Source organism: Ceratotherium simum, chromosome 13 (assembly GCF_057802395.1).
Source record: "Ceratotherium simum simum isolate JZ-2026a chromosome 13, ASM5780239v1, whole genome shotgun sequence".
Lineage (NCBI taxonomy): Eukaryota > Metazoa > Chordata > Mammalia > Perissodactyla > Rhinocerotidae > Ceratotherium > Ceratotherium simum.
The window spans coordinates 40043558-40065310 of NC_141912.1; the positions used below are offsets into that span (position 1 = coordinate 40043558).

The 21753-nt window shown below is 41.6% G+C and overlaps 1 protein-coding gene across 1 annotated transcript in view; it reads left to right on the forward strand.

Annotated features, from left to right (window-relative positions):
* Positions 1-21753, forward strand: part of DNAH8 (dynein axonemal heavy chain 8) — a 290688-nt gene that overhangs the window by 243062 nt on the left and 25873 nt on the right. The window contains exons 83-85 of the mRNA XM_014782746.2: positions 2767-2883; positions 4721-4822; positions 13460-13620. Of these exons, the coding sequence (XP_014638232.2) occupies positions 2767-2883; positions 4721-4822; positions 13460-13620 (380 nt within the window). The remainder of the gene's footprint in view (positions 1-2766; positions 2884-4720; positions 4823-13459; positions 13621-21753) is intronic.

Here is a 21753-nt window from a genome sequence, read left to right on the forward strand (position 1 = left end):
CCTGCTTTTGAGCTTCCAAATGAGTTCTTAGGTCCCAATGGTTTGAGTTGTTCCTAATAGTAATCCAAGGTGATAATTCAGGGTTTTTTTGTTATTGTTATTTAGAGAGATTAGTGAGTACAAAAAATAAAAAAGCAAGAAAGTGAAATGACTTCCTTTGTGAAGGAAAAGACATCCACCAAGATTTTATCTTTTTCCCCCCCAAGATATGCTTAACAGTCGATGACTTTAGTGAACCAACCTAAAAAGTGAATGCTTTAAATGAAAATTGATACTAAGTAACAAAATGAAGCAAATCTCAGCATTGGGGCAATTTTCAAAGATCGTATTTTAAAGAGCAACTGCATTGCAATTGCTCAGTGCATATAAATGGGAGTGTTTCTACAGAGCCAATTTAAGTAGCTTCAGTAATTGGAAAGAAAGAATTATTCTTCATTCAGCCTCCTGTCTAATTGAACAGTAACATTAAAAAATTAAGTCAACATAGGTAAAACTATTTTAGAGTTGATTCTCTTTTTTTTAAAAATTGGAAAACGTTTGCATTTCACTAATAAGTGGTTAGCATTCTTCTCTTTGAAGTCCCCCAAGTGGAAGAAATTCCAGAGACTCAAGGGTTAGCTGAATGCATTTTCATGTTAATATCCCATAGACCCTCCCAACCCACCCTTGCTCCTAGAATAACCTGGAGGAGGCTCACCTAGATGTTTCTGGGATCCACTCAAGAAGTTCAAAACCCCGTGTCAGCTTCTGAATTGACCCCCACAAAGGGTGAGAGGGAGAGTGCCTTTCAGTCTGACAATAATCTATTAATGTTTATTAGACAGCCAGGATCCTTTCCCCAAGGTGCAGTTGCAAAAGGGGAGACAAAAATGGGAGACATGTTTTTCCCTGTCAAGGCTCAAAATCTAGTTACAGGACCAGATATTTCAACATGAAGCAACTAGAAAACAAACCAAGGCAACCTGAATGCTGAGACCAGGAAGCAGAAAGCCATCAAGAGAAGCTGACAGGTTTAAGAGCCAAGGCTCCTCCTCTTACACCTGGGACGACACCACATGTCTCTCCTCCTGTCAAGGTGGCACCTCTGCTCCCTCTCCCTTTCTCTGTTCAAGGTGGAAGATGGTGCTTCACGGCTTCTGTGTTTACAAGTCTCCCTAGTTTAAGCTCTGACTAGGATAAGTCCGGAGAGCAGTTCTTAACCCTAAGTCTAAATTCCTGAGAGAAAGAATCTGGTTGGCTCTTCCTGGGCTGGTTGTCCACCTTTGATTTCATTAGCTAAGGGGCGAGGGTGGGAGTCACACCATACAGATGTCCAACACCTAAAAACCTAACCTGAAGACGTACAGGTCTAGAGGTAATGGTAGTAGTTTACATTGTTAATGAGTTATTTGTTTGCCCTCAGTCTGAACTTCCAGGGCCAGAATATCTAGACGCAAGTTAATTTTCATGGTATACCTAATATTTAAAAATCATATCCTAAAAATCAATAATTAAACCTTCTCGCTTTCTGAATTTCTTCTCTGACCTGTCCATGAACTTGTCCAAGTTAAAATTCATTTAGATTCCTTTTATATAGTGGTATTATTCAGGTTCTAAAGCATGGAGGAGCTGCAGTAAGAAGTATTGGAATGGCTTGTAACAACAGCGTGTGTGTGTGTGTGTGTGTGTGTGTGTGTGTGTGTGTATGTTGGGTTGAGGAAGGCAGAAAAGGAAAGAAATTTAGTACAATCATGTACCACATAACAACATCGTGGTCACGACAGACCACATATATGACAGTGGTCCAGTAAGATTAGTTCCATATAGCCTCAGTGTGTAGCAGGCTGTACCATCTAGGTTTGTGTAAGTACACTCTATGATGTTTGGAGAAGTAGAATTACATCTTCCCGTAGGTGTATCAGGATTCCACACTCCACATAGTTCCTCACCTCAGGCACTAGGGTCAAAGGCCTAGGAGCTAATCCCAATAAATAATTGGACCTTCCTTAGAGACTGATTGTGTGCTCAGGCAGGGAAAGCTGATGGTATGTTAACACTTGAGTTAATCTCTGTGGTTTGCTAGGTGATCAGGGCCTGGAATGATGAGTTCTAACACTTACATACCTTTAAAATGGTCTCTGGAATATTAAGGCAGTTGAATCATTTGATCTGAGCTCAGTTTGATTATTTATGGGTGATTTGGCAATTCAAAACAGTCAGTCACTGTTTCATGGGAGAGAACAAATGAAGGCAACGTGAAAGTTTTAAGACAGGCGTGTCGTGTTTTACAATAGAAATGTTTAGTTTTCAAAATCGGAAAGGGCAAAATTACAAAGTGAAACGAGCAAGGAGTCTAAATGCTCCTGAGTGCTGAAATTATTCAACTTGAAAAACAAAAATTCAAACCCTTACGTTTAACACTGGAAACTTTCAAGAGTCCAATTTAGAATAAATGAATTCATTCCACAGGTATTGATTGAGCACCTTCTACACAGTTTTTGAGTTGGCAATCGAGACCCAGACTTTTGTTTTTAAAACCCAAGAACTCCAATTTGGCAAATACTTGGAGATTTGTTTTTGTAAACCACCTGGCTGTAGAGTCCTGGAATAATATTTCTAATGGTTAATATATCCAAAATCATATACTGCTCTTCTATGACATCAACTTATTTTGATATCCTGCCTTAATTTTACTGTACTTTATGTTTTCATAATAATAATAATAAAAGGAATCAGCTGCATACAATTTTAAAATCTCAATGCTTACTTTTCTTTGGTGTTTTTAAGGAGCGACGCAAATTTGGTCCCTTAGGATGGAATATTCCCTATGAATTCAACTCTGCTGACTTTACAGCCAGTGTTCAGTTTATTCAGAATCACCTCGATGAATGCGATATTAAAAAAGTGAGTGAAATTGTTTCTTTTTTCTTTTTGTATTGCTGTCCTTAAGCCAAGGTTCTATAGACATTTTCAGTCTGTGATATACAGTGAACCTGCTGAGGTCCTCCCATCTCCCCAAAAGGGACTGCTCGTTCCATTCAGCTGTCCACTGGTCCAGCCATTTCTCTCACAGCCCTACTGCCTGTAGGAGTGCATTCGGACTCTCTATCTCACACTTGTGAGAAACCCCCACCCGGTCTCTCTTCTGTGTACGTACACAACAGAGGCAAACCACTAATGAAGAAACTCAGTGTGTTGAGAAACACCACAGCCGTCTTCATATCACACCTAAGTGCCACAGTGCACTTCAAGAGAATGTATACCTTAAATCAAACTTCTCTTCTTTCATACTTCTTCAAAGTGAAAATGTTATCTCCCAGCCCCTGTGAAAGTTCTTTTTCACCTTAAGTCACATCTTAACAGACATTTAAGCTTATGCTTATAAACAGCAATAATTTCTAATAATGATCACTGATCGTTATATAGCACTTCACAGTTTTCAAAGTGCTCGCGTAGGCAGGATCTCATTTTTATTTTCCCAACTCTATGAGGTAGATACAGAAGGCGTTACTATTATCCCCATTTTATGGATGAGGTAATAGACAAGAGAGAATAAGGAACTTCCTCAAGGTCACAGAGCGAAGAACGCAAACCCAGTTGGCCTTTCACACATGTGTAATAAAGGGTTGGAAATCTGTTTCTTCTATGAACTTGAACAAGTTTAGGAGCCTCTCAGAGCCTGTTTCTTCATCTATAAAAAGGCCATGGTTTTTGTGAGGAATAAATGAGTTAGCATTTGTGAAAGCACAGTTTGTGTGCATAACATAAGGGCTCGATATATATACCAGTTTCCTACTGTCTCTCCCTCTCTTCCTCCTCATAGTCGATCTTGAAGACAATTATAGATGCTGCAGTATCAGTATGGTGAGGATGAGCCAGGATGAATTTTTATCTGGGCAGGTGGGGAATCTAGCATCAAACCATCATTTTTCCTTGAAATTACAAAGGGATATTAAGTTGAGTATGACATTTTGATGAAAAATTAGATCACATGGGCTAATATTCTGTGATTATTTATCATTTTGCTATATACAAATAACAGTTACCTTGAAATAGTTGTTTTGAAAGGCAACGAAGCTGAAAAATAAAATTTTAACCAAGAGAAAGTAAATAAAAATCAAGCATCCTTACTTCTGTCCCAAATATATTGAAAGGTTTTTTTTTAAAATAAAAAACTATTAATATCTGAAATGTACTGCTAGTATAAGATTGCTGTGGAAATTAATAAATACTTTGATGTAGTTACAGCTCACAGAATGAGACAGCAGAGAATTGCATTGTAGAAAAATCTCATGAATGAATAATTTTCTAGTTGTTCTCATACCTATTCAGAAAATACATTACTAAGAAAGCATCTTAAAGTGTTGATTACTTGATTTTTCTCCTTTCTTCACTAAACATGACTTTTTTCTCCTCTAACAGCTTGGCCTTACTATAATGAGTATTATAGGTAATTACATTCGCAGAGTGAAAAATAGTTGTTTTTTTCCCCTATTTTAAGTAATCAGTGAGCAACACATCCACCAATGTTTAGTATTGTAGATTTTTCTTTGGTGAACAAACCATAGCAGTTCCAGTCATGTACTAGCAAAAGAGTTATTAATATAAGATAATGAGTAATTTTAAATGCAATCTAGTCAGTGCTTCCTTTTCCAGACCTTTCCTCTAGGGAAAGACCTGAAATGTTTAGAATTATTCATTTGGATTGACAATGAATCATCTTTTTTTATTTTTCGTAAAGGGTGTATCATGGAGTACGGTTCGGTACATGATTGGAGAAGTACAATATGGCGGCAGAGTGACAGATGACTTTGATAAACGACTACTTAATTGCTTTGCAAGAGTAAGTCAATTTAGGAAAAAAAGCACGTTTTTTCATTTCATTGCATTTTCCTTTTAAATAAGAATATTTTTTGTTGGTAATAGGTAAGCCAAACTTAAGGGGAAAAAGAAGTATAGAGCAGAGCTGCTAAAAAGAATCAACCAACAAAACAAAACAAAAACAAAAACAAGAAACAAACTAGCAATTTACTGTGGTCCAGAGCAGAATAGTGGTCAACTCTCAGTGGTTTGTGAATCTTCTCTTGTATAGATGTGCTGCTCATATCCAGGGTCTCTCCCCTCCTCCTCCATGAAAACACTGGACATAATTTCTCTGCCTCTTCCTCTGAGTTCAAGTCTCATGGCACTTTCAAATATTGTGATTGGAGAATTAACCATAATTTGAGTTTTTTCTTCTCTTCCATTAGGACAATTAGAAATTGATGAAGTGTTCATTTTTTTTTCTCTCTGAGCTTAGTAAAATCCATGTATATCACTTGGTAAACATTTTCTAGAGAAAATTGTTCCTTAGCAATTATGGCTTTTACATCAAGGATGAATAGTATAACTGCATCTATCAGACTCACACTCTTCCTAAAGTCTTTACATGTTAAAGAAGCAATAAACATTACCTAAGTGGGACAAAAACCAGATACGTGAGTATTTTATGGTTATTTGAATTCTTTATAGTAGCATCTATATGGGTAATTCTCTGTTTCAATGATTTTCTTCCCTTAACAAAATTAAAACTTCAATGACAAAGCATAAGCTTCGGGAGGTATTTTGGGAAACTGGAGGTTGACCAGAAAACTGATTTTTCTTTCAACTCTTATTTATTTTTTTGCAAGTTTTTCTGGAAGCCACGTGTGGAGAAAGGTGGACAATGATAAGCGTGGGTAAGGACGTATGGAGGAAGGTGCCCTGCTGCTGGAGGTTAAGCCAGTACAGGCCTCCTGGAATGCCATTGGGCAAAAATTACTAATGTTAAGTATCCTGGGTAGATACGTCCCAGAACATTTCTAGAAAAAGTCCACAAACGGGGGCTGGCGCAGTGGCATAGTGCTTAAGTTCGCGTGCTCCCCTTCAGCGACCCCGGGTTCGCGGGTTTGGATTCTGGGCGCGGACCTACACACTGCCCATCAAGCCATGCTGTGGCAGCATCCCACATACAAAATAGAGGAAGATTGGCACAGATGTTAGTTCAGGGGCCAATCTTCCTCACCAAAAAAAAAGTCCACAAATGGGTATGTATAAAAATGTTCATGGCAATATTATGTGTGGAGCTGAAGGCGATCATCGTAGGTTGAGTTCTCTGGAAACAGACTCTGAGATGGAGATCTGTTTGCGGCTCCCCACTACCACTAGGACATGACCTTGGTTGAAGCGGCTCCCTTTTGTCAGGGTGATTCCTGGGAAGGGACAATGCTGTGAGATCTCAGTAGCCCATACTCTGGGGGAGCAAGTGCCTGGGTCCTGAAGAAGGATCTGGTGGTGTATCACAGCATCCACTACAAATCCCCAAGAATCCTAAGAGAATAGATGAGAAGTAGTGGATGAGCATGATGGAATATTGCTCACCTTTCCAGGGTACAATCTGGAGGCACTTAGTCCTATCAAGTGTGTGATATGACTACTCTCTGAACCAGAATCCCACTCCTGAGTGTATTTTCCAGAGAAATTCTCAGACAGGTTTATGGACATGTGCAAAGATACTATTGATAGCATTGTTTGCGGTAGTGGAAAGTTGAAGGCAACCTAGAGGCCTGTCATGGGGAAACAGATGAGTTAAATGTTGTAGACTCCTATCATGGAATACAATGCAGCACTTGGAAGAAATGATCCATATGATATCATGCATAGATCTTAAAAACTAAGTGTTGAGGGCAGAGCTTAAAAAAAATAAAATGAAGGGCCGGCCAGATGGCGCAAGCGGTAAAGTGCGCGCGCTCCGCTGCGGCGGCCCAGGGTTCGCCGGTTCGGATCCCGGGCTTGCACCGATGCACCGCTTGGCAAGCCATGCTGTGGCGGCGTCCCATACAAAGTGGAGGAAGATGGGCATGGATGTTAGCTCAGGGCCAGTCTTCCTCAGCAAAAAAAGAGGAACATTGGCAGATGTTAGCTCAGGGCTGATCTTCCTCACACACAAAAAAATAAAAATAAAATAAAATGAGATCTATCAAGTGATACATGTACATTTCACAAGGACATATATCAAGTACATTTAAATGGATGCCCTCAGAGGGAAGGAGACTTGGAGTGGATACCAGGGCTGCATGGGGAGAAACTAAAATAAAAGGGGCCTAGACTCATGAGAGTAATAAAGGAATATGATAAACTCACCTCTGTATCTCAGGTTCAAAGGAGAAAAAAAGATGTCTTAGTAAGTATACTTTGTGTTAGAATAATTGTAAAAGTACCTAAAATTGGAGTTTGAGCACTGTTGACTGTGAGAAGTGGTTAGATTTTGGATATATTGTACAGATACTCCCAGCAGAATGCTGATGGTGAGAGAAGGGAGTGAAGGATCACTCCTAGTTTTGACCTAAGCAGCTAGATAGGGAATGGGACTGTTTACAGAGAAGGAGAAGGGCTACAGAAGGAAGGAGTTTTATTGGCTGGGAGTGGAAATTAGGAGTTCTGTTTTGATCATGTAACTTTTGAGATGCCTACTAGACACTCAAATGGAGTTGTCTAAGACTGTAAGTTCCATATGGGTGGGGACTTTGCCTGATTACATCACTGCCAAATTCCCAGCACCTGGAACAGAACCTAGCACATAGTAGGTGCTCAGTAAATATTTGTTGAATGAGAGAATGAATGAAGGTAAACAAGGCAGTTGGATGTACAGATCCGGAGGTCAGGAGAGAGCTCAGGGCTAGAGAAAGATTTGGAATTTGTCAGCATATAGATGACATTTAAAGTCAAGACATTAGATGAGATCATCATCCAAGAAGAAAGTGTAGAGAAAGAAAAGGGAAAAAAAAAGCTAAGGACCAAGTCCTGAGTACTTTAATGTATCAAGAAAGAAGATACATGAGAGAGGTCAAGGAAGATGAGGAAAGGGAATTGGCCTTTACTTGGTATTTGCCTGATAAAAATTTTAAAAAATTTTAACCTACTTTTAAAAAATATGAAATATCGGGCCGACCCCTTGGCTTAGTGGTTAAGTGCGTGTGCTCTGCTACTGGCGGCCCGGGTTTGGATCCCGGGCGCACACGGACACACCACTTCTCCAGCCATGCTGAGGCCACATCCCACATACAGCAGCTAGAAGGATGTGCAACTATGACATACAACTATCTACTGGGGCTTTGGGGGAAAAAAAAAAGGAGGAGGCAATAGATGTTAGCTCGGAGCCGGTCTTCCTCAGCAAAAAAAAAGAGGAGGATTAGTACGGATGTTAGCTCAGGGCTGATCTTCCTCACGCATGCACACAAAAAATATGAAATATAGCACAGTGCAGAAAAATGTGTAAAACATGAAGATACAGCTTAATAAATTTCTTCAAACAGACGTAGAACATTTCCAGCACCCCCAAAGACTCATGCATGCCCCTTCTCCATCACAACTTCTCATTCCCTCAATGTTACCACAATTCTGGCTTATAGGAACCATTTCTTTCTCACTATACTTTTACCAGCTAAGTATGCACTCCTTAATAATGTAATTTAATTTTGCCTGTTTTAGAACTTTATATAAATGGGATCATAGAGTATGTTTTCTTTTGTATCTGGCTTCTTTTTCTCAATGTGACACTTTGAGATTCTTCCATGTTGCAGCATGTAGCAGTAGTTTACTCATTTTCATTACTGTCTAGTATTCCATTGTATTGTGTTGGTGGAAATTAGGATCAATTCCATTTGGAGCTATTATAAATGATGCTGCTGAGACCATTATTGCACAGATTTCTTGGTGCACATGGATATGTTTTTGTATTAGGAATGGAATTGCTATGTAATAGAGTTTGTATATTTTCCATTTTAATTGATCACATCAACCTGGTTTCCAAAGTGGTTGTTCCAATTTATACATCCAGCAAAAGAATGAGATACCCCGTTTCACCACATCCTCGCTAACATTGGGCATGATGAGTTTCTTTAATGTTAGCTGTTCTGGTGAGTTTATAATGGTACTTCACTTTGGTTTTAATTTTTATTTCTCTGCATACTAATGGAGTTGAGCACCCTCACTTGTTTATTGGCTATTTTTATTTTCACCTCTGTGACTTCCTTGTACATTCTTGCCTCTGTTTCTCTTGAGTAGTCTGTCCTTTCAAAAAATTGATTTATAGAAGCTTTTTGCATATTCTGGATACAAGTTCTTTGTTGATTATGTGGTTGCAAATACCTTTTCCCACTCCGAGTCTTCCCTTTTCACTCTCATTAATCTTTTAATGATTAGAAATCTTAATTTTAGTATACCTGGCGTATCTTTTTCTGTTCCTTTTATTTCAGCTTTTCTGTGTCATTATGTTTTAAATGTATCTCTTATAAATAACAAACAGCTGGAGTTTTTAATCTCCAATCTGAGAGTCTTTGTATTTTAACAGGCAAATTAATCATTTTACTGTTGTGATTACTGCTATGTTTTGACTTATATCCATCATCTTATTTTGTGGTTTTCATTAACCATGCTTTTTTTTTGGCCTTTTCCCCCTTCTTTTCTACTTTTTTAAAAATGTGTTTTTATTTTTCTCTACTGGTTTGAGAGTTATATATTCCATTTCTAGTCCTTACATTTTCTAACATGATTACTTAAGTTAAGATCTAACCATACTTTATGGGCTCTAACTCTGATCCCTTCTGAGCTGCATCTTCCGTATTACTGTTGTGGAACATTTTGGTTCCACCTCATTTTTATCCCCACGCCTATCATTCATTATGTTGATTTTTACAACCAGTGCTGATTTAGATTTACCAATATGTGTACCAGTTGTTTTGCACACCATCCTTATATTGCCCTCTTCCCCTCCTGATAGAAGGAGAGCAGCACGTTCCTTATGATGGGGAAGGAGATGGGTATGGCGGCAGGGACTGGTAGGTTTGATGGGGGAAGATGAGGTTGTTTTCTTCTGACTGTGTCTGTGTTCAGAGTGGAATAAAAAGAAGCATCATCAGCTGAGGGGATGCAGGTCTTCAGCTAAGGGGAGAGGAGAACAAGTTTGGGACATTTGAAGGGAGAAGAAAAGGTGTGAATACCTGCCTTGGAGAGTGGGAGAGGGAATATGTGATCCTAATACGTGTGTTCTGCCTCCTCCACTAGATTGTAAGCCCATTGAAATAGAAACAAGTCTTCCAGGTCTCTGTGTCCCTTCTCTCTAGCACCTAGGATGCACTCAATACCTGTTCGTTGATGATGATAAACATAATTTAATCTCAGCAGATTGAGAGTTTTATGTGCTCAGGGTTATATTGTTGTCTAAGACAGAGTAGATTGGATTGAATTTTTCCTGACCCCCAGAGCACAACTTCAAAATTAGGTATACTTTTTTTTTTTTAATAACACTTTGTATCAGCTTTCAAAAAAAGATGCTTTGACTGTTTTTCTAAAAAGTAGAGTTCAAGAAAAGTCCTAATTAGCCAACCCTCTTCATCAGTTTTTCTGTTTTATTAAAACTGCCTTACCCAAAGGTGTAGGAACACTGCGGTTTGCTGGCAAAGTGAAGGGGCTTCTAAGAGACCTCTTTGCTCTCCATGTCAGAATCAGAGCTGGCTCTCTAGGTCACAGTTGAAAGCTGCTTGTGGTTAATGGTCACCTCGAGGTAGGTGGCTGAGCCCGGGCAAAGGGAGGGAGAGGAAGAAGCGTGCGTCGCTCAGACTGCTCCATCTGCAAAATCTCAGCCTGGGTGTAGCCTCGCGCTTTCCTAACCTGTCTTTCCTCCTCTTCTACTTCTCTGTATTCCAGAATTCAGGGCAATAGAAGGCTAGTCAGCTGACCCCGATCCCCCAACTCAGAAGCCTAGAATTCCGCATCCTCTGGGCCTGAGCCTGGCCTGGGGGAAGCTCACCTGGGACCATAGTGTCAGTCATGCAGACCTTCTGCTCTAGAAGCCCAGAGCTCGTTATCCAGGCCCCGGTTCACTGGCTGCTCCTGAGGAACAGCAGATCCCTCCCCACCTGGGTTGTGTTTCTCCCTTATTTCACTGATTCTGGCTTCTCTGAACTCTGTTCTCAGCAATTACTGTCCTAAATGAAAACGTCCTCCTATTATTTTTCCATTCTTTTCCCCCTGGGCAGCTCCCTCAGACCTGTTCTCTGTCTCTCTTAGGACTTTCCCTAGTATTGTTCCACCTTCAGTGGCTCCAACTCCCACCCTGGGGCAGCCCCACCCCCTTATTCCCGCTGAATCTGCAGTGCATCCTCCACTCTTACCCACCTCCTGTCTCACCGGTCCTTCCCCTCACTCATTCCTCTGTCTAGCTTGGACCTGTTCCAGATGACCACTCAATACCCAGAGAGGTGAGTTTGGGTCTCTAGCTCTAAGGACACGAGGTCACCACATGAACCTGGCAGCAGAAACCCTCTTGAAGAAGGCTGCAGACAAGCACCATGGAATCCACATCCTGCCTTCCCCTTGTCTTATCTCAGTCTCAGCCTCAGTCTTACCCTCTAATCAGCTGACCTAACCTCTTTGCTGCCACTTTGCCCTGACCATGGTATCCAGAGCTGCCCTAGTGAGAATTGGTTCAGTTGTATATCAGTGCCTTCAAATTGGATCCTCTGTCCCTATGACTTTCAATTGGGGCTTATCTTTGAATCTCTATTTTCTCTGTTCTCAGCAACTTATGGTGTGTCTCCCCTAAAACCAACAACCGTAGAACCTTATGTATTGTCCTTGGAAGATGACTGCTTCTCTTTGTAAGGTACCTTCTTATCTCTGTAAGGTACCATCTCCCAAAGTAATTTCATGTAGACTTCATATTCTATATTTTAACTATTATATGCCAAAGTGTCTTCCAAAGTTGGTGAAACTCAGCTATGTTTGTGAATCCAGCTATTTGTGTGCATATAAATAAAGTAATGGAAAAACAAGAAGGAACTTCATTTTACCTTTATAGACACATGTCATCTGGCAGCAGAGAACTCAGTGTGGTCATTTGTTGTCTGTGTGCTGAAGACTCCACGGCCTTCACCTCCCTAGTCATCCACATCACTAAAAACCTGATCTTTCTAAATAATGACCATGATCACAGCACTGTTCTCTTTAACTTTCAATGGATCCTCATTTTCTTAAATTAAGTACTAGTCCTGACCCTGACATCCATAGTCACTTCACTTTTCTTGTGCTGTCTCTTACCACTACACTGTATTTACCCTAGATTTCGTCAGTTCCCCAACCTGCCTCACATTTTTGCATCACTTATTCTATGCCTTTGCTTGTATGGTCTCCCCAGTCATGGTTCCCCTTTCAAAATCCTCTCCTTCAAGGTTTATCTCCAAAATCGCCTCATAGATAAAGCCTTACTGTTATCCATCTGGCTATTCTTTCTTCCTGCTTTAAGCCTCCTTAGTACTTTGCTTATTTTTATTTCCTCTGGCTCTTACCTTAGTGCACTTTGTATTGTGGTTATTATGTAATTGGCTTATCCCTCTATTGGTCACAAGCTCCTTAAAGGAAAGGACTGTGTGTGTCTCATCTTTGCATTCTGTTCCCATTCTGAGCCTTGTACACAGAAATTGAATAGGATAGAACTGTGGCAAGTAAAGCAAAAGAGAGAACTGGTGCACAGGGTATTTCAGAGCAATCACTGGACCTAAAAAGAGCTGGAAGAAGGATAAGGAGGGAAGATACTAGAGACAGTGTGACCAACCAAAGTAGGGCACAGTCCCCATCTCTTTTCACATCCAGTCCTCCAAGTGATTCAGACATCCTGCCTGCTTTTCTGCTCCTCCTGTCTTCCACTATTTCCCTCCCTACTGAGAAAGTCGCTCTATTAGGCACTGAAGTCATTGCCTCAAATCTGGCTCAGAGGCATTCAGCATTATTTTTTTTTTCCTCTTCAGATTAAGTCTATTCACACAAAGTATATATTTGTTCTCTCACTGTTACATTACAGGTAATCAATTCATAAGGAATGAGAAAATGATGTCCTTAAGGCGAACAATAAGACAGTTGGACAATAAGACATTTTCTTATTGTGGCCAGGACATAACTTAATCAATGGAGGGAGCTCCAGCTCAGGGTGGGTGGGGAGACGTTTGTCAGTTTTCCTGGCCTTGTGCTGTGCTGTGAGGCACACTGGGCACTAGCGTAGCCCCTGGGCATGAGCCCATTTCCGGGAGAAGGGAGGCAATGGAAATGCCCAGATATTCTCTCGTGTGGGTGTTTATTGCCTCATCTCCTCTGCAGTGTGTTCCCACTCCTCTTCAAAGTGGGATTGAGCAGAGAGTGGGCTTGCAAGGCCGGCTCTCTCCTCTTCACTCTTAGCAAGATTCTTCTTTGGTATTTAACAGAGGCCCAAGCTTCATTGTTTTTGTGTTGTGGCCTCTCTCTTTACTTCATATATGTGCTGATTATTCTATCAGTGGTTTTGTTAGGGTACTTTCAAAACTCAATATAAAAAACTATTAAAATGTAAATAAGGCAACCTTTCCTCCTTGATAGTGGCAGTTTTCATTTTGATGTTCATCAATTTTATTTTCTCTACTTTCCCATATAGGTCTGGTTCAGTGAGAAGATGTTTGAACCGTCGTTCTGTTTTTATACTGGATATAAAATCCCCTTGTGCAAAACTTTGGACCAGTATTTTGAATACATCCAGTCATTGCCATCCCTGGATAACCCCGAAGTCTTTGGGCTTCACCCTAATGCCGATATCACGTAAGTTCTTGGCATTTTTTAATTTGAAGGGGTCATTTGTGACTCAGCCTGGCAAAGACTGTGCATTTTATTTTCTCTGTTAATCTCTCTCCTCTCTCTTGTTTTTATTTTACTGTGAAAAATAGTATCACTTCCTGTCTCCTAACTACAACTTTGTCATCACTTGGCCTACCCTCCCCTCACTGAATCCTGATGCTCCAGAGTTTATGACAACGTTAAAGCTCTAATTTATGCATCGACTATTTCTCCTCTGTCATGTCATAAAATCAGTTGGTGTTGTTAGTATTGATGCTCTCCCCTGATAGGACAGTGGTCTCCCAGCTCCTTGCCTCTGACCTCAAAAAATCCGTGAAAAATAATGGTCATAAACAGAATCTAAAAGGGCCAGGAGGGTAGAGAGAGGAGGATGAAGAATTGTATTTCTGCTTGATCCTCTCTTTTATGGTCCTCTCCCCTTACTTGCTCACCTCCATCCTTCTGTCACTAACTGCCCACAGTGGGCACAGTGCAGCGAGCACGGGAGCACAGGACGCAGATGCAGAGCCCAGGAGGAATGGCTGGAGGTCTCAGGTCAGTGTGAGGTCCCTGCTCCAGTCTCTGAGGCAGGAGGCAATGAGTGAAGAGATAGGAAGTGTGTCCACGTCCCAAGCCGCTTCTTAGACCCATCCTTTGGATGAGGTCTCACCCCACATCTCTCTAGAGATCCCTTCCTGAAAAGAAGACCACCCAGCTCCACAGAGAGTGCTCCAGGAAGCCCCAGCTGAGATTCTCCTCTGGATGGTCATTGCCTTTGGCCCATCGATGAGAGACCACAAAGGTTATGTCCAAGAGAGCGGTTTTAGGAAATGGAAGAAACCAAGCCTCCTCTGGCAGGTTCTAAGCGGAAGGACTGAGGAGTGTGGGGTGCCTCTCTCCTGTCACTCACCTGCTGCTGCTGTTTTAACAACTCTGCGATGGGGCATGAACGTTTTTCTCTTTCTGGTTCTCTGCCCTTGCCAGGCTTCCCCGGGGTCCCAGTTTGCTCCCATTGCATGGTCTCTCCCCGCACCGAACACGCACCTCACCCCTTGCATGAGGCTTGGCCTCCTGGCCTCTTTGTCACCCACGTTGATTCTAACTTCTCCATACCCTCTAATCTCTCCCATGCTGCTCTTCATCTTCAAAGACTCACGAATGACTAACCCTCCTTTCAGACCCGGGACGGAACTGCGATGGCTCTTTGGTAGCAGCTCTAGCTGTTAGTGGAAGAGGCTGTCATAAGTTAGCCGGAGACAGGAAAGAAGTGAAGAAATAAAAAGCATTCCCTAGAGATCCGTTTGAGAATCAGCTTCAACGTTATCTGAAAGAGAAAACAGAGAAAGAGTATTCCTTTAGCTGAGACTTTAAAAACGTCGGCCAGGGGCGGGTCCCATGGCGTAGCAGTTAAGTGCGCGCGCTCTGCTGCTGGTGACCCGGGTTCGGATCCCGGGCGCGCACCGAAGCACCGCTTCTCCGGCCATGCTGTGGCGGCGGCCCATATAAAGTGGAGGAAGATGGGCACGGATGTTAGCCCAGGGCCAGTCTTCCTCAGCAAAAAGAGGAGGATTGGCAACAGATGTTAGCTCAGGGCTGAGCTTCCTCACAAAAAGAGAAGAAAAGAAAAACGTCGGCCAGACCACATCACTCTTCTGCTTAAGAAAACCCTCTTAAGGCTCCTGTCTCACTCCAAGTCAAGGTCAAAGGCTGAGAGTGACCTTCAGGTGAACTACCATCTGCCCTGCCCCCCCAGCTTGGCCTGGTCTCCTTCTGCCCTCTGCCTCACTCTCGCCCCCTCAGCTCCAGCTCCCGCCAGCTTCCTGTTCCTCAGACCGGCCAGATGGCTCCCACCACAGGATACTTGCACTTCCTGGAACGTCCTTCCCCCCAGATATCATTGTGGCTCACCTTTTCACCTTTTCCGGTCTTTGCTTAAATGTCACCTTTTCAGTGACGCCTTCCCTGGCTGCCTTATTTAAAAATTGTAAGCTTCTCCCCAACCCCCACCCCAGAGTCTGTCCCCCTTGCCTGCTTTTATCTATAGATTGTACACCAACCGACATACTCTGTATTTATTCATTTATTTGCTATTGTCTATCTACCGTCATTAAACGTAGGTCTGAAACTTTTCTCTATTTTCACTGCTGTACCCGTCGTGCTAAACAGTGCCTGGTGCTCAGGGAATATCTGTTGAATGAGTCAGCGATACTAAATTCTTCTAGGTTGTGAAGAACCTAAATCAATGGGGGATAGTCTATAGAAAGGTCTCATGAGTTCGGGTGACTGGGGAGAAAAACGGCCAATAAGTCGTAACGCACTTACAAATTTGCAGTTGAAGTGGTTCACATATGAGGGCTCTGGACTTTGATCCCATCCTTGGCAAGGGCCCGAGGAGTCATGATGGCTGGTTCCTAGAGAACCTGATCCTGTCGGGTGCTACAGAATCCTACCGACAAGCATAGGAAACAAAGCTGAAAGCATCTCACCCTGGCGTACAGGGACGGCGTTCCTGTGCCTGGATTACTGTATGCAGTTTTGGTCACCAGCTCTCAAGCAAGACAAGCCAGAGCTAGAAAAATCCCAGAGAAGAGCAACTGAAATGTCATCGGGATGGAGGCAAGGATAGAGACGAATTCTTTATTTTTTTCCCTTGACTTCTCATTTTGAACTATTACAAACCCTCGGAAAAGCTGCCGTACAGTGAACACCATGTACCCTTCGCCTAGGTTCACCAGTCGTGAACATTTTGTTCCTTTTGCTTTTCCTCTTTCTATATTTATATCTCTGTATATTTATACATCTCTGTATAACCATGTCTATTTCTGTGTGTGTGTGTATGCTTGCAGGCCCTCTCAGTGGTCAGAGCTAGAAAATATGTATTTTTAAAACATCGTGAGCTAATACTAATAACTCCAGTTCCAGTTGTATATCTCGGGGCTCTTCGTTGCCTTCCTTCATTCCACACTGATATCTCCTTTCTCCCAGAGTGAGAACTCTGGTTCCCAGCAACTTCAATGTATTTACTCATTTGCTCCGCCTGACTACACCAATACCACCATCACCAACAAACGTACTGAGTGGAGATCAACATTTCTTTGCAGTTCTTTTTGTCCTTAGAATATATCCCACTGAGGGTGTGCCGAGTACTGTGTGCAGAAGTCACTCAGATTGTTTTTTCTGTGTGGTTATGCTATCGGTTGATATATGGGTACATTTATTTCTATTTGCATTACATTTTAAGGTTTTTTCCATCTTTGTTGATTGTTTTAAATATGTGAAACATGAACATGGTTTGAAAGCCACTACTGGTTAATAGATGTTCTTAATCTCACACCCTGATGTTCCTAGCCTCCAACCCATTTCCCTTTCCTTGATGGGCAATCAAATGCATTTGTTTCTGGTTTATCTTCTCTGTGTTTCTTTTTGCTCAAATATACATGCATACATAAACATACATGCATATATATTCTTATTACTATTTCTTTCTTCTACAAAGTTGCCATAATATATATTTTATTTTGTGTCTTGCCCTTTTCACTTAACAATGTATCCTATAAATCACCCTGTATCAGTCCATAGATCTCTTCCTTATTTTTTCCAGCTGCACGCTACTTCATCGTTTGTATGTATCATGGTTTATTCATCCATTTTCCTTTGGATAGGTATTTAGGTTGTTTCCAATATTTTGCTATCTCAAATAATTCCTCAATTAATAATCTTATGCTTATGGTTTCTCATATTGTTGGAGATGTATTTTCAGGGTAAATTGCTATGGGCGGGATTGCCAGATCAAGGATTAGTGAATACTGCTAAATTCCCTTACACAGAGCTGTGCTATTTTGCACTCTCACCAGTAATATGAGAGTGCCATTTCTCCACGGTCTCATCAACACAAGTGTTGGTGAAGCTTTTGAATTTCCACCAATATGATAGGTGAGACATGGCATCTCAGCATAGTTTTAGTTTACTTTCTTTTATTTTGAGTGAAATTGAGCACAGTTTTATATATTTAAGGGCTATTTGGGCTGATGAACCATCTTGGAGACCCTGTGTGTGATGGTGCAGGCTGAGATTAGGGCTGATGATGGGATGGAGAGGGGATGGTCAGGCTTTTTTGTCTCTTGGCAAGTCTTTCTTCACAACTCTGTCCAGAAGCTCATATGCCACCGCTGGCAGGCGTGCTGCAGATGCCGTAAGCTTTCTTTTCCCAAAATAGAGGGTCAGGATATTGCAATCTCTCCCCACACCAAGTAAGGGCAAGTAAAAAGCCCTAGACCTCTGCCTCAAATGGAGGATTATTTCTGCTAGAGACAACTGCTGGCCTGTAAGCCCTGTGGCCCTCCTCCTCTGATCCCCCTTCATTCTGAACTTCCCACTTGGTCTGTCCTAGGGTCTTCCCCATCCATCCCAGCTCTCCTCTTCCCAGAGACCTTAGCTTGTTTCTGGTTCCTGCTCAGGCATAGGCTCTGTTCTGCAACCCTGCTTTTGGTAATTTTCTCAGTCCCTGGGTGAGATTTGTCTTAGGTTTGATGCTTCTTTCCTCTGGGCTCTGAAGTATCTGGTGACTGGAATCCCAGCCTCACTCTTCTGGCAATTGAGCCCGCCTTCTTGGAGGGCTGTGCTCCAACCCCTTGCTGTTCCCCCACCAGCCACCAGGAGGCAGTAAGCAATAACGGACAAAGCTTCCCAGCTAAAACCTACCCCTGGTCTCCTCCCAAATACACCCTTCTCACTCCAGCGAGATGTAACTCTCAAAGTTCTGTGTGAAATGAAAGAAGTAGTCAAAGGTTCCCCTGTCATTTCTGGCCTGGGAGCTGGGATGGTGGAGGACTTGGGAACAAGACTGTGTTTGAGGAGGGGTTAGAGTCCTGTTTGGGGCATGTTGAGTTGGGAAAGACAGTGGGATGTATCTGAGTGGGGTGAGAAACGGGGACTGGAGCCCAGGTGAGAGGTTTGAGTGCATTTGTGCAGAGATAACAGTTGAAACCATGGGAGGGGGTAGACTCTCTAAGCTACACTGGCTAAATCTGTGAGAATGTCCCCCACTAGAGGAGTCCTTATTAATATATCTGACTGTCCATCCTGTTCAACAGCACTCTTGCTTCCGGATAGGCTCATGGGCTGTCATCAGGCCATGGTGGAGAACTCTATGTCCCTGCTTATCAGATTCTGCAGTTAGCATCCATGCATTTGAGAGAAGAGGGAGATTCAGGAAAGGGGACCATGAGTCTGTCTCCTCGGTCCTTGCTTAAGAATACAGAATCCCTGAAGTAGAGGGGGGAACTCCAGCTGAATAAATGCTTTACAATAAGTAAAATCTCTCCCAAGAGCTTAGATACCTGGGTGGCAGGAACCATAAAAATGCATAGTTTATTTGCGTTTTATTATCTAGATTTATAAGGTACCAAAGACTTTGCACATTCAACCATCTCAATGTCAAAAACAGTTATTTATTTTCACTCTTTTTCTCATTAGCAGTTATGCATATTTTTCTACCTTCTGAAATTTATCAAATGTCTTATTACAACTTTTATATTCATTTTTCTGCAGGATGAATGTAATTATATTCCTTTTAGTATTAGCTGACACTTTTGAGTTTTGGATTTTTTAAAAATAATTATGCTCATTGATATTTCATGTGCAAAGATGTATGTAAATCTAGGCTGATTTGTATATGATAATGCACTAATATCTCATTAAATGATTGTTTATTTTATAGACACTTCTGTTTTTCAGTTGTTTTGCATCTTTATTATCCCTGACTCTGACTCTACCACTCAACAGAGATAACTTAGATGACTTCCCCAAACCACCAAGCTACAAGACCAGTATGAATTTCTTCTGATATTTACTCCAAAGAGAATTTTCTTCTAGAAGTAACTCGGGACCAAAGCTCATGGAACATTATAGTTCTCGTTCTTCATCTCAGAGCATTTACGGGGACTGTTTTCCTGAAAGCCCTCGGGCTTTTGAGGCATATAGAGATATTCGCAATTCTCCATTATAGCTAGCTAACTAGGCTTCTGCCTTTCCTATTTTTGCAAATATAAAATCACATCGTGGAAAAAGAGGTGCAAGTTGTCCCGCCTGGCATTCTGTGCCTGATCAATTGTGTGTTAGGGAGATGATCTGGAGAGCTGGTCCAGCTCTGATGCAAAATGGGTCAGCTTTTCAGGGCTTCTTCCCCATATCCATGTCTTGAGGACTGTTTTCAGATCACTTCATAAAAAAATAACATCACCCACCATGAAGGTGATTTCTTAGATGAGATTTAGCAGCAGTAGCATCTCCATTGCCCCCTCCCTGGAGCACTGGTGAAAGTGGCAGCGCCGGCCAAGAGCAGGATGGTCGTGTCCGCAGTGGCGTGTGCTGTTGGCACCCAGCCTCTGGTGCAGAGCGTGCTCCAAAGAGAATTCAAACTGGAGGTGAGCTGAGAGAGCTCCTGAGAATCTCAGATATGGGGTCTTCTCCCTTTATTTTTTGTAGCTAGCACAGGTAGGAAGAATAAACTCTGATTTTCTTAGTACGAATGGAAATTTACCATGGTTTTCATCTCTTTAAACTTTAAAGATCTGTGTTTAAATGTAAGAATAAAAATAGTTTTCCTTCACTCTCAAATTATATCTTTCTGATTCTCCTGTGTTTTGAGGAGCATATAAATTTATATATATATATTTCTCTTTGTATGTGGAAAGTTTCCAGGAAATAGACAAATAGTAATGATAATATACTATACTTTTACCATAAGAAAGAACAAATAATTAAATTTTCATGCCCTTTAAGTATTGGAGAATTGCTCTCCTTTATATCTGAGGTTTAATAAAATCCAAGCCAATTGGCCTCAATTCAATAAACAAATATTTATTGAGAATGTACTCTCTAGCCAGCTTGGAGATACAAAGAGTAGTAAGACACAGTCCTTGCACCTGGAGGTCATCAGCTATCAGGGAGAACAGATGAATGACAAATAGTTATGCAATGCAATGTGGTAATCTCTAAAATCAAGAGGTATATATACATTGCTATGAGAACAAAGGCAGTGGAGTAATAAATTCCAACTTGGGCATCCAAGGAAGCTAGTGAGACAGACCATATCTGAGTTGTGCCTTAAAGGATTTGCAGGAGTTCTCAGGTTAGAGAAGGGGTGGGAGGAAGTGACCGCAGCACCGGGGGGCAAGAAGGACAGGATGCATGGAAAGAGGAAGATGATGGGCAGCAAGGATGCGTACGTATATCAAATCATCAAGTTGTATACCTTAAATACATACAATTAAAAAATTAAAAATAAAACACTGTAGCTCAGTGAAAAAAAGACATGGATTAGGGCATATACATGAAGGAACAATCCAGGGAGGGGCATGAGGATGTAAAAGTGTGTGGCATATTCAGGGGAACCAAGTCCAACATACCTAGAGCATGGTGGGGGAGGGGCTTGAAGAGAGGGGTTACCTAAGGGTGAGGCTGATGACAAAGGCAGAGACTGACTTCTGAAGATTTTGGGCGTCATGCGAAAGATTTTGGGACAATTCTGAAGGCAGTGGGGATGAAGATGCTGGAAATTTCTAGATGGATGCTAAAAATGATTTGGAAATGGGACTTGGAAATCAAGAAGAGCTGAGGAGTGGCATCAGGAGGAGGCTATCTCTGTAGTTTCTGGGTTGGGCAGCTGAGCGAAGACATTGATGTTGTTAAAGGAGATAGGACAAGGAACAGTTCAGGTGAGCGATAAGGGAGAAGTCAAACAATGAGTTAGGTTTAGGATTTGTTTGATTTAAGAACCAGAGAGCCCTATGAGTCAATGGAAATGTGCGTACATGGAGTTCATGATAAAGTCAGAGATTTAATGTGACCCAGACTTGCCTTGTATTTCACGGCTCTCCATAAGATGTCATGACAGTGACACCCACATCTTCTCTAACACGGCAATTCATCCACATATTCAGCCTTTACTATATCTAATGCTAGAATGAGATAATGGCATAATATGAGCCACATAGAAATTTAAATTTCTGGAAAATGTTACATAATAACATGTGGATCCTTGACTCTTAATAACTTCATTTTGTTGTCTCATCAGCTATTTTCATAGGGTTTTCCCCTTAGAATTATTTGTATTTT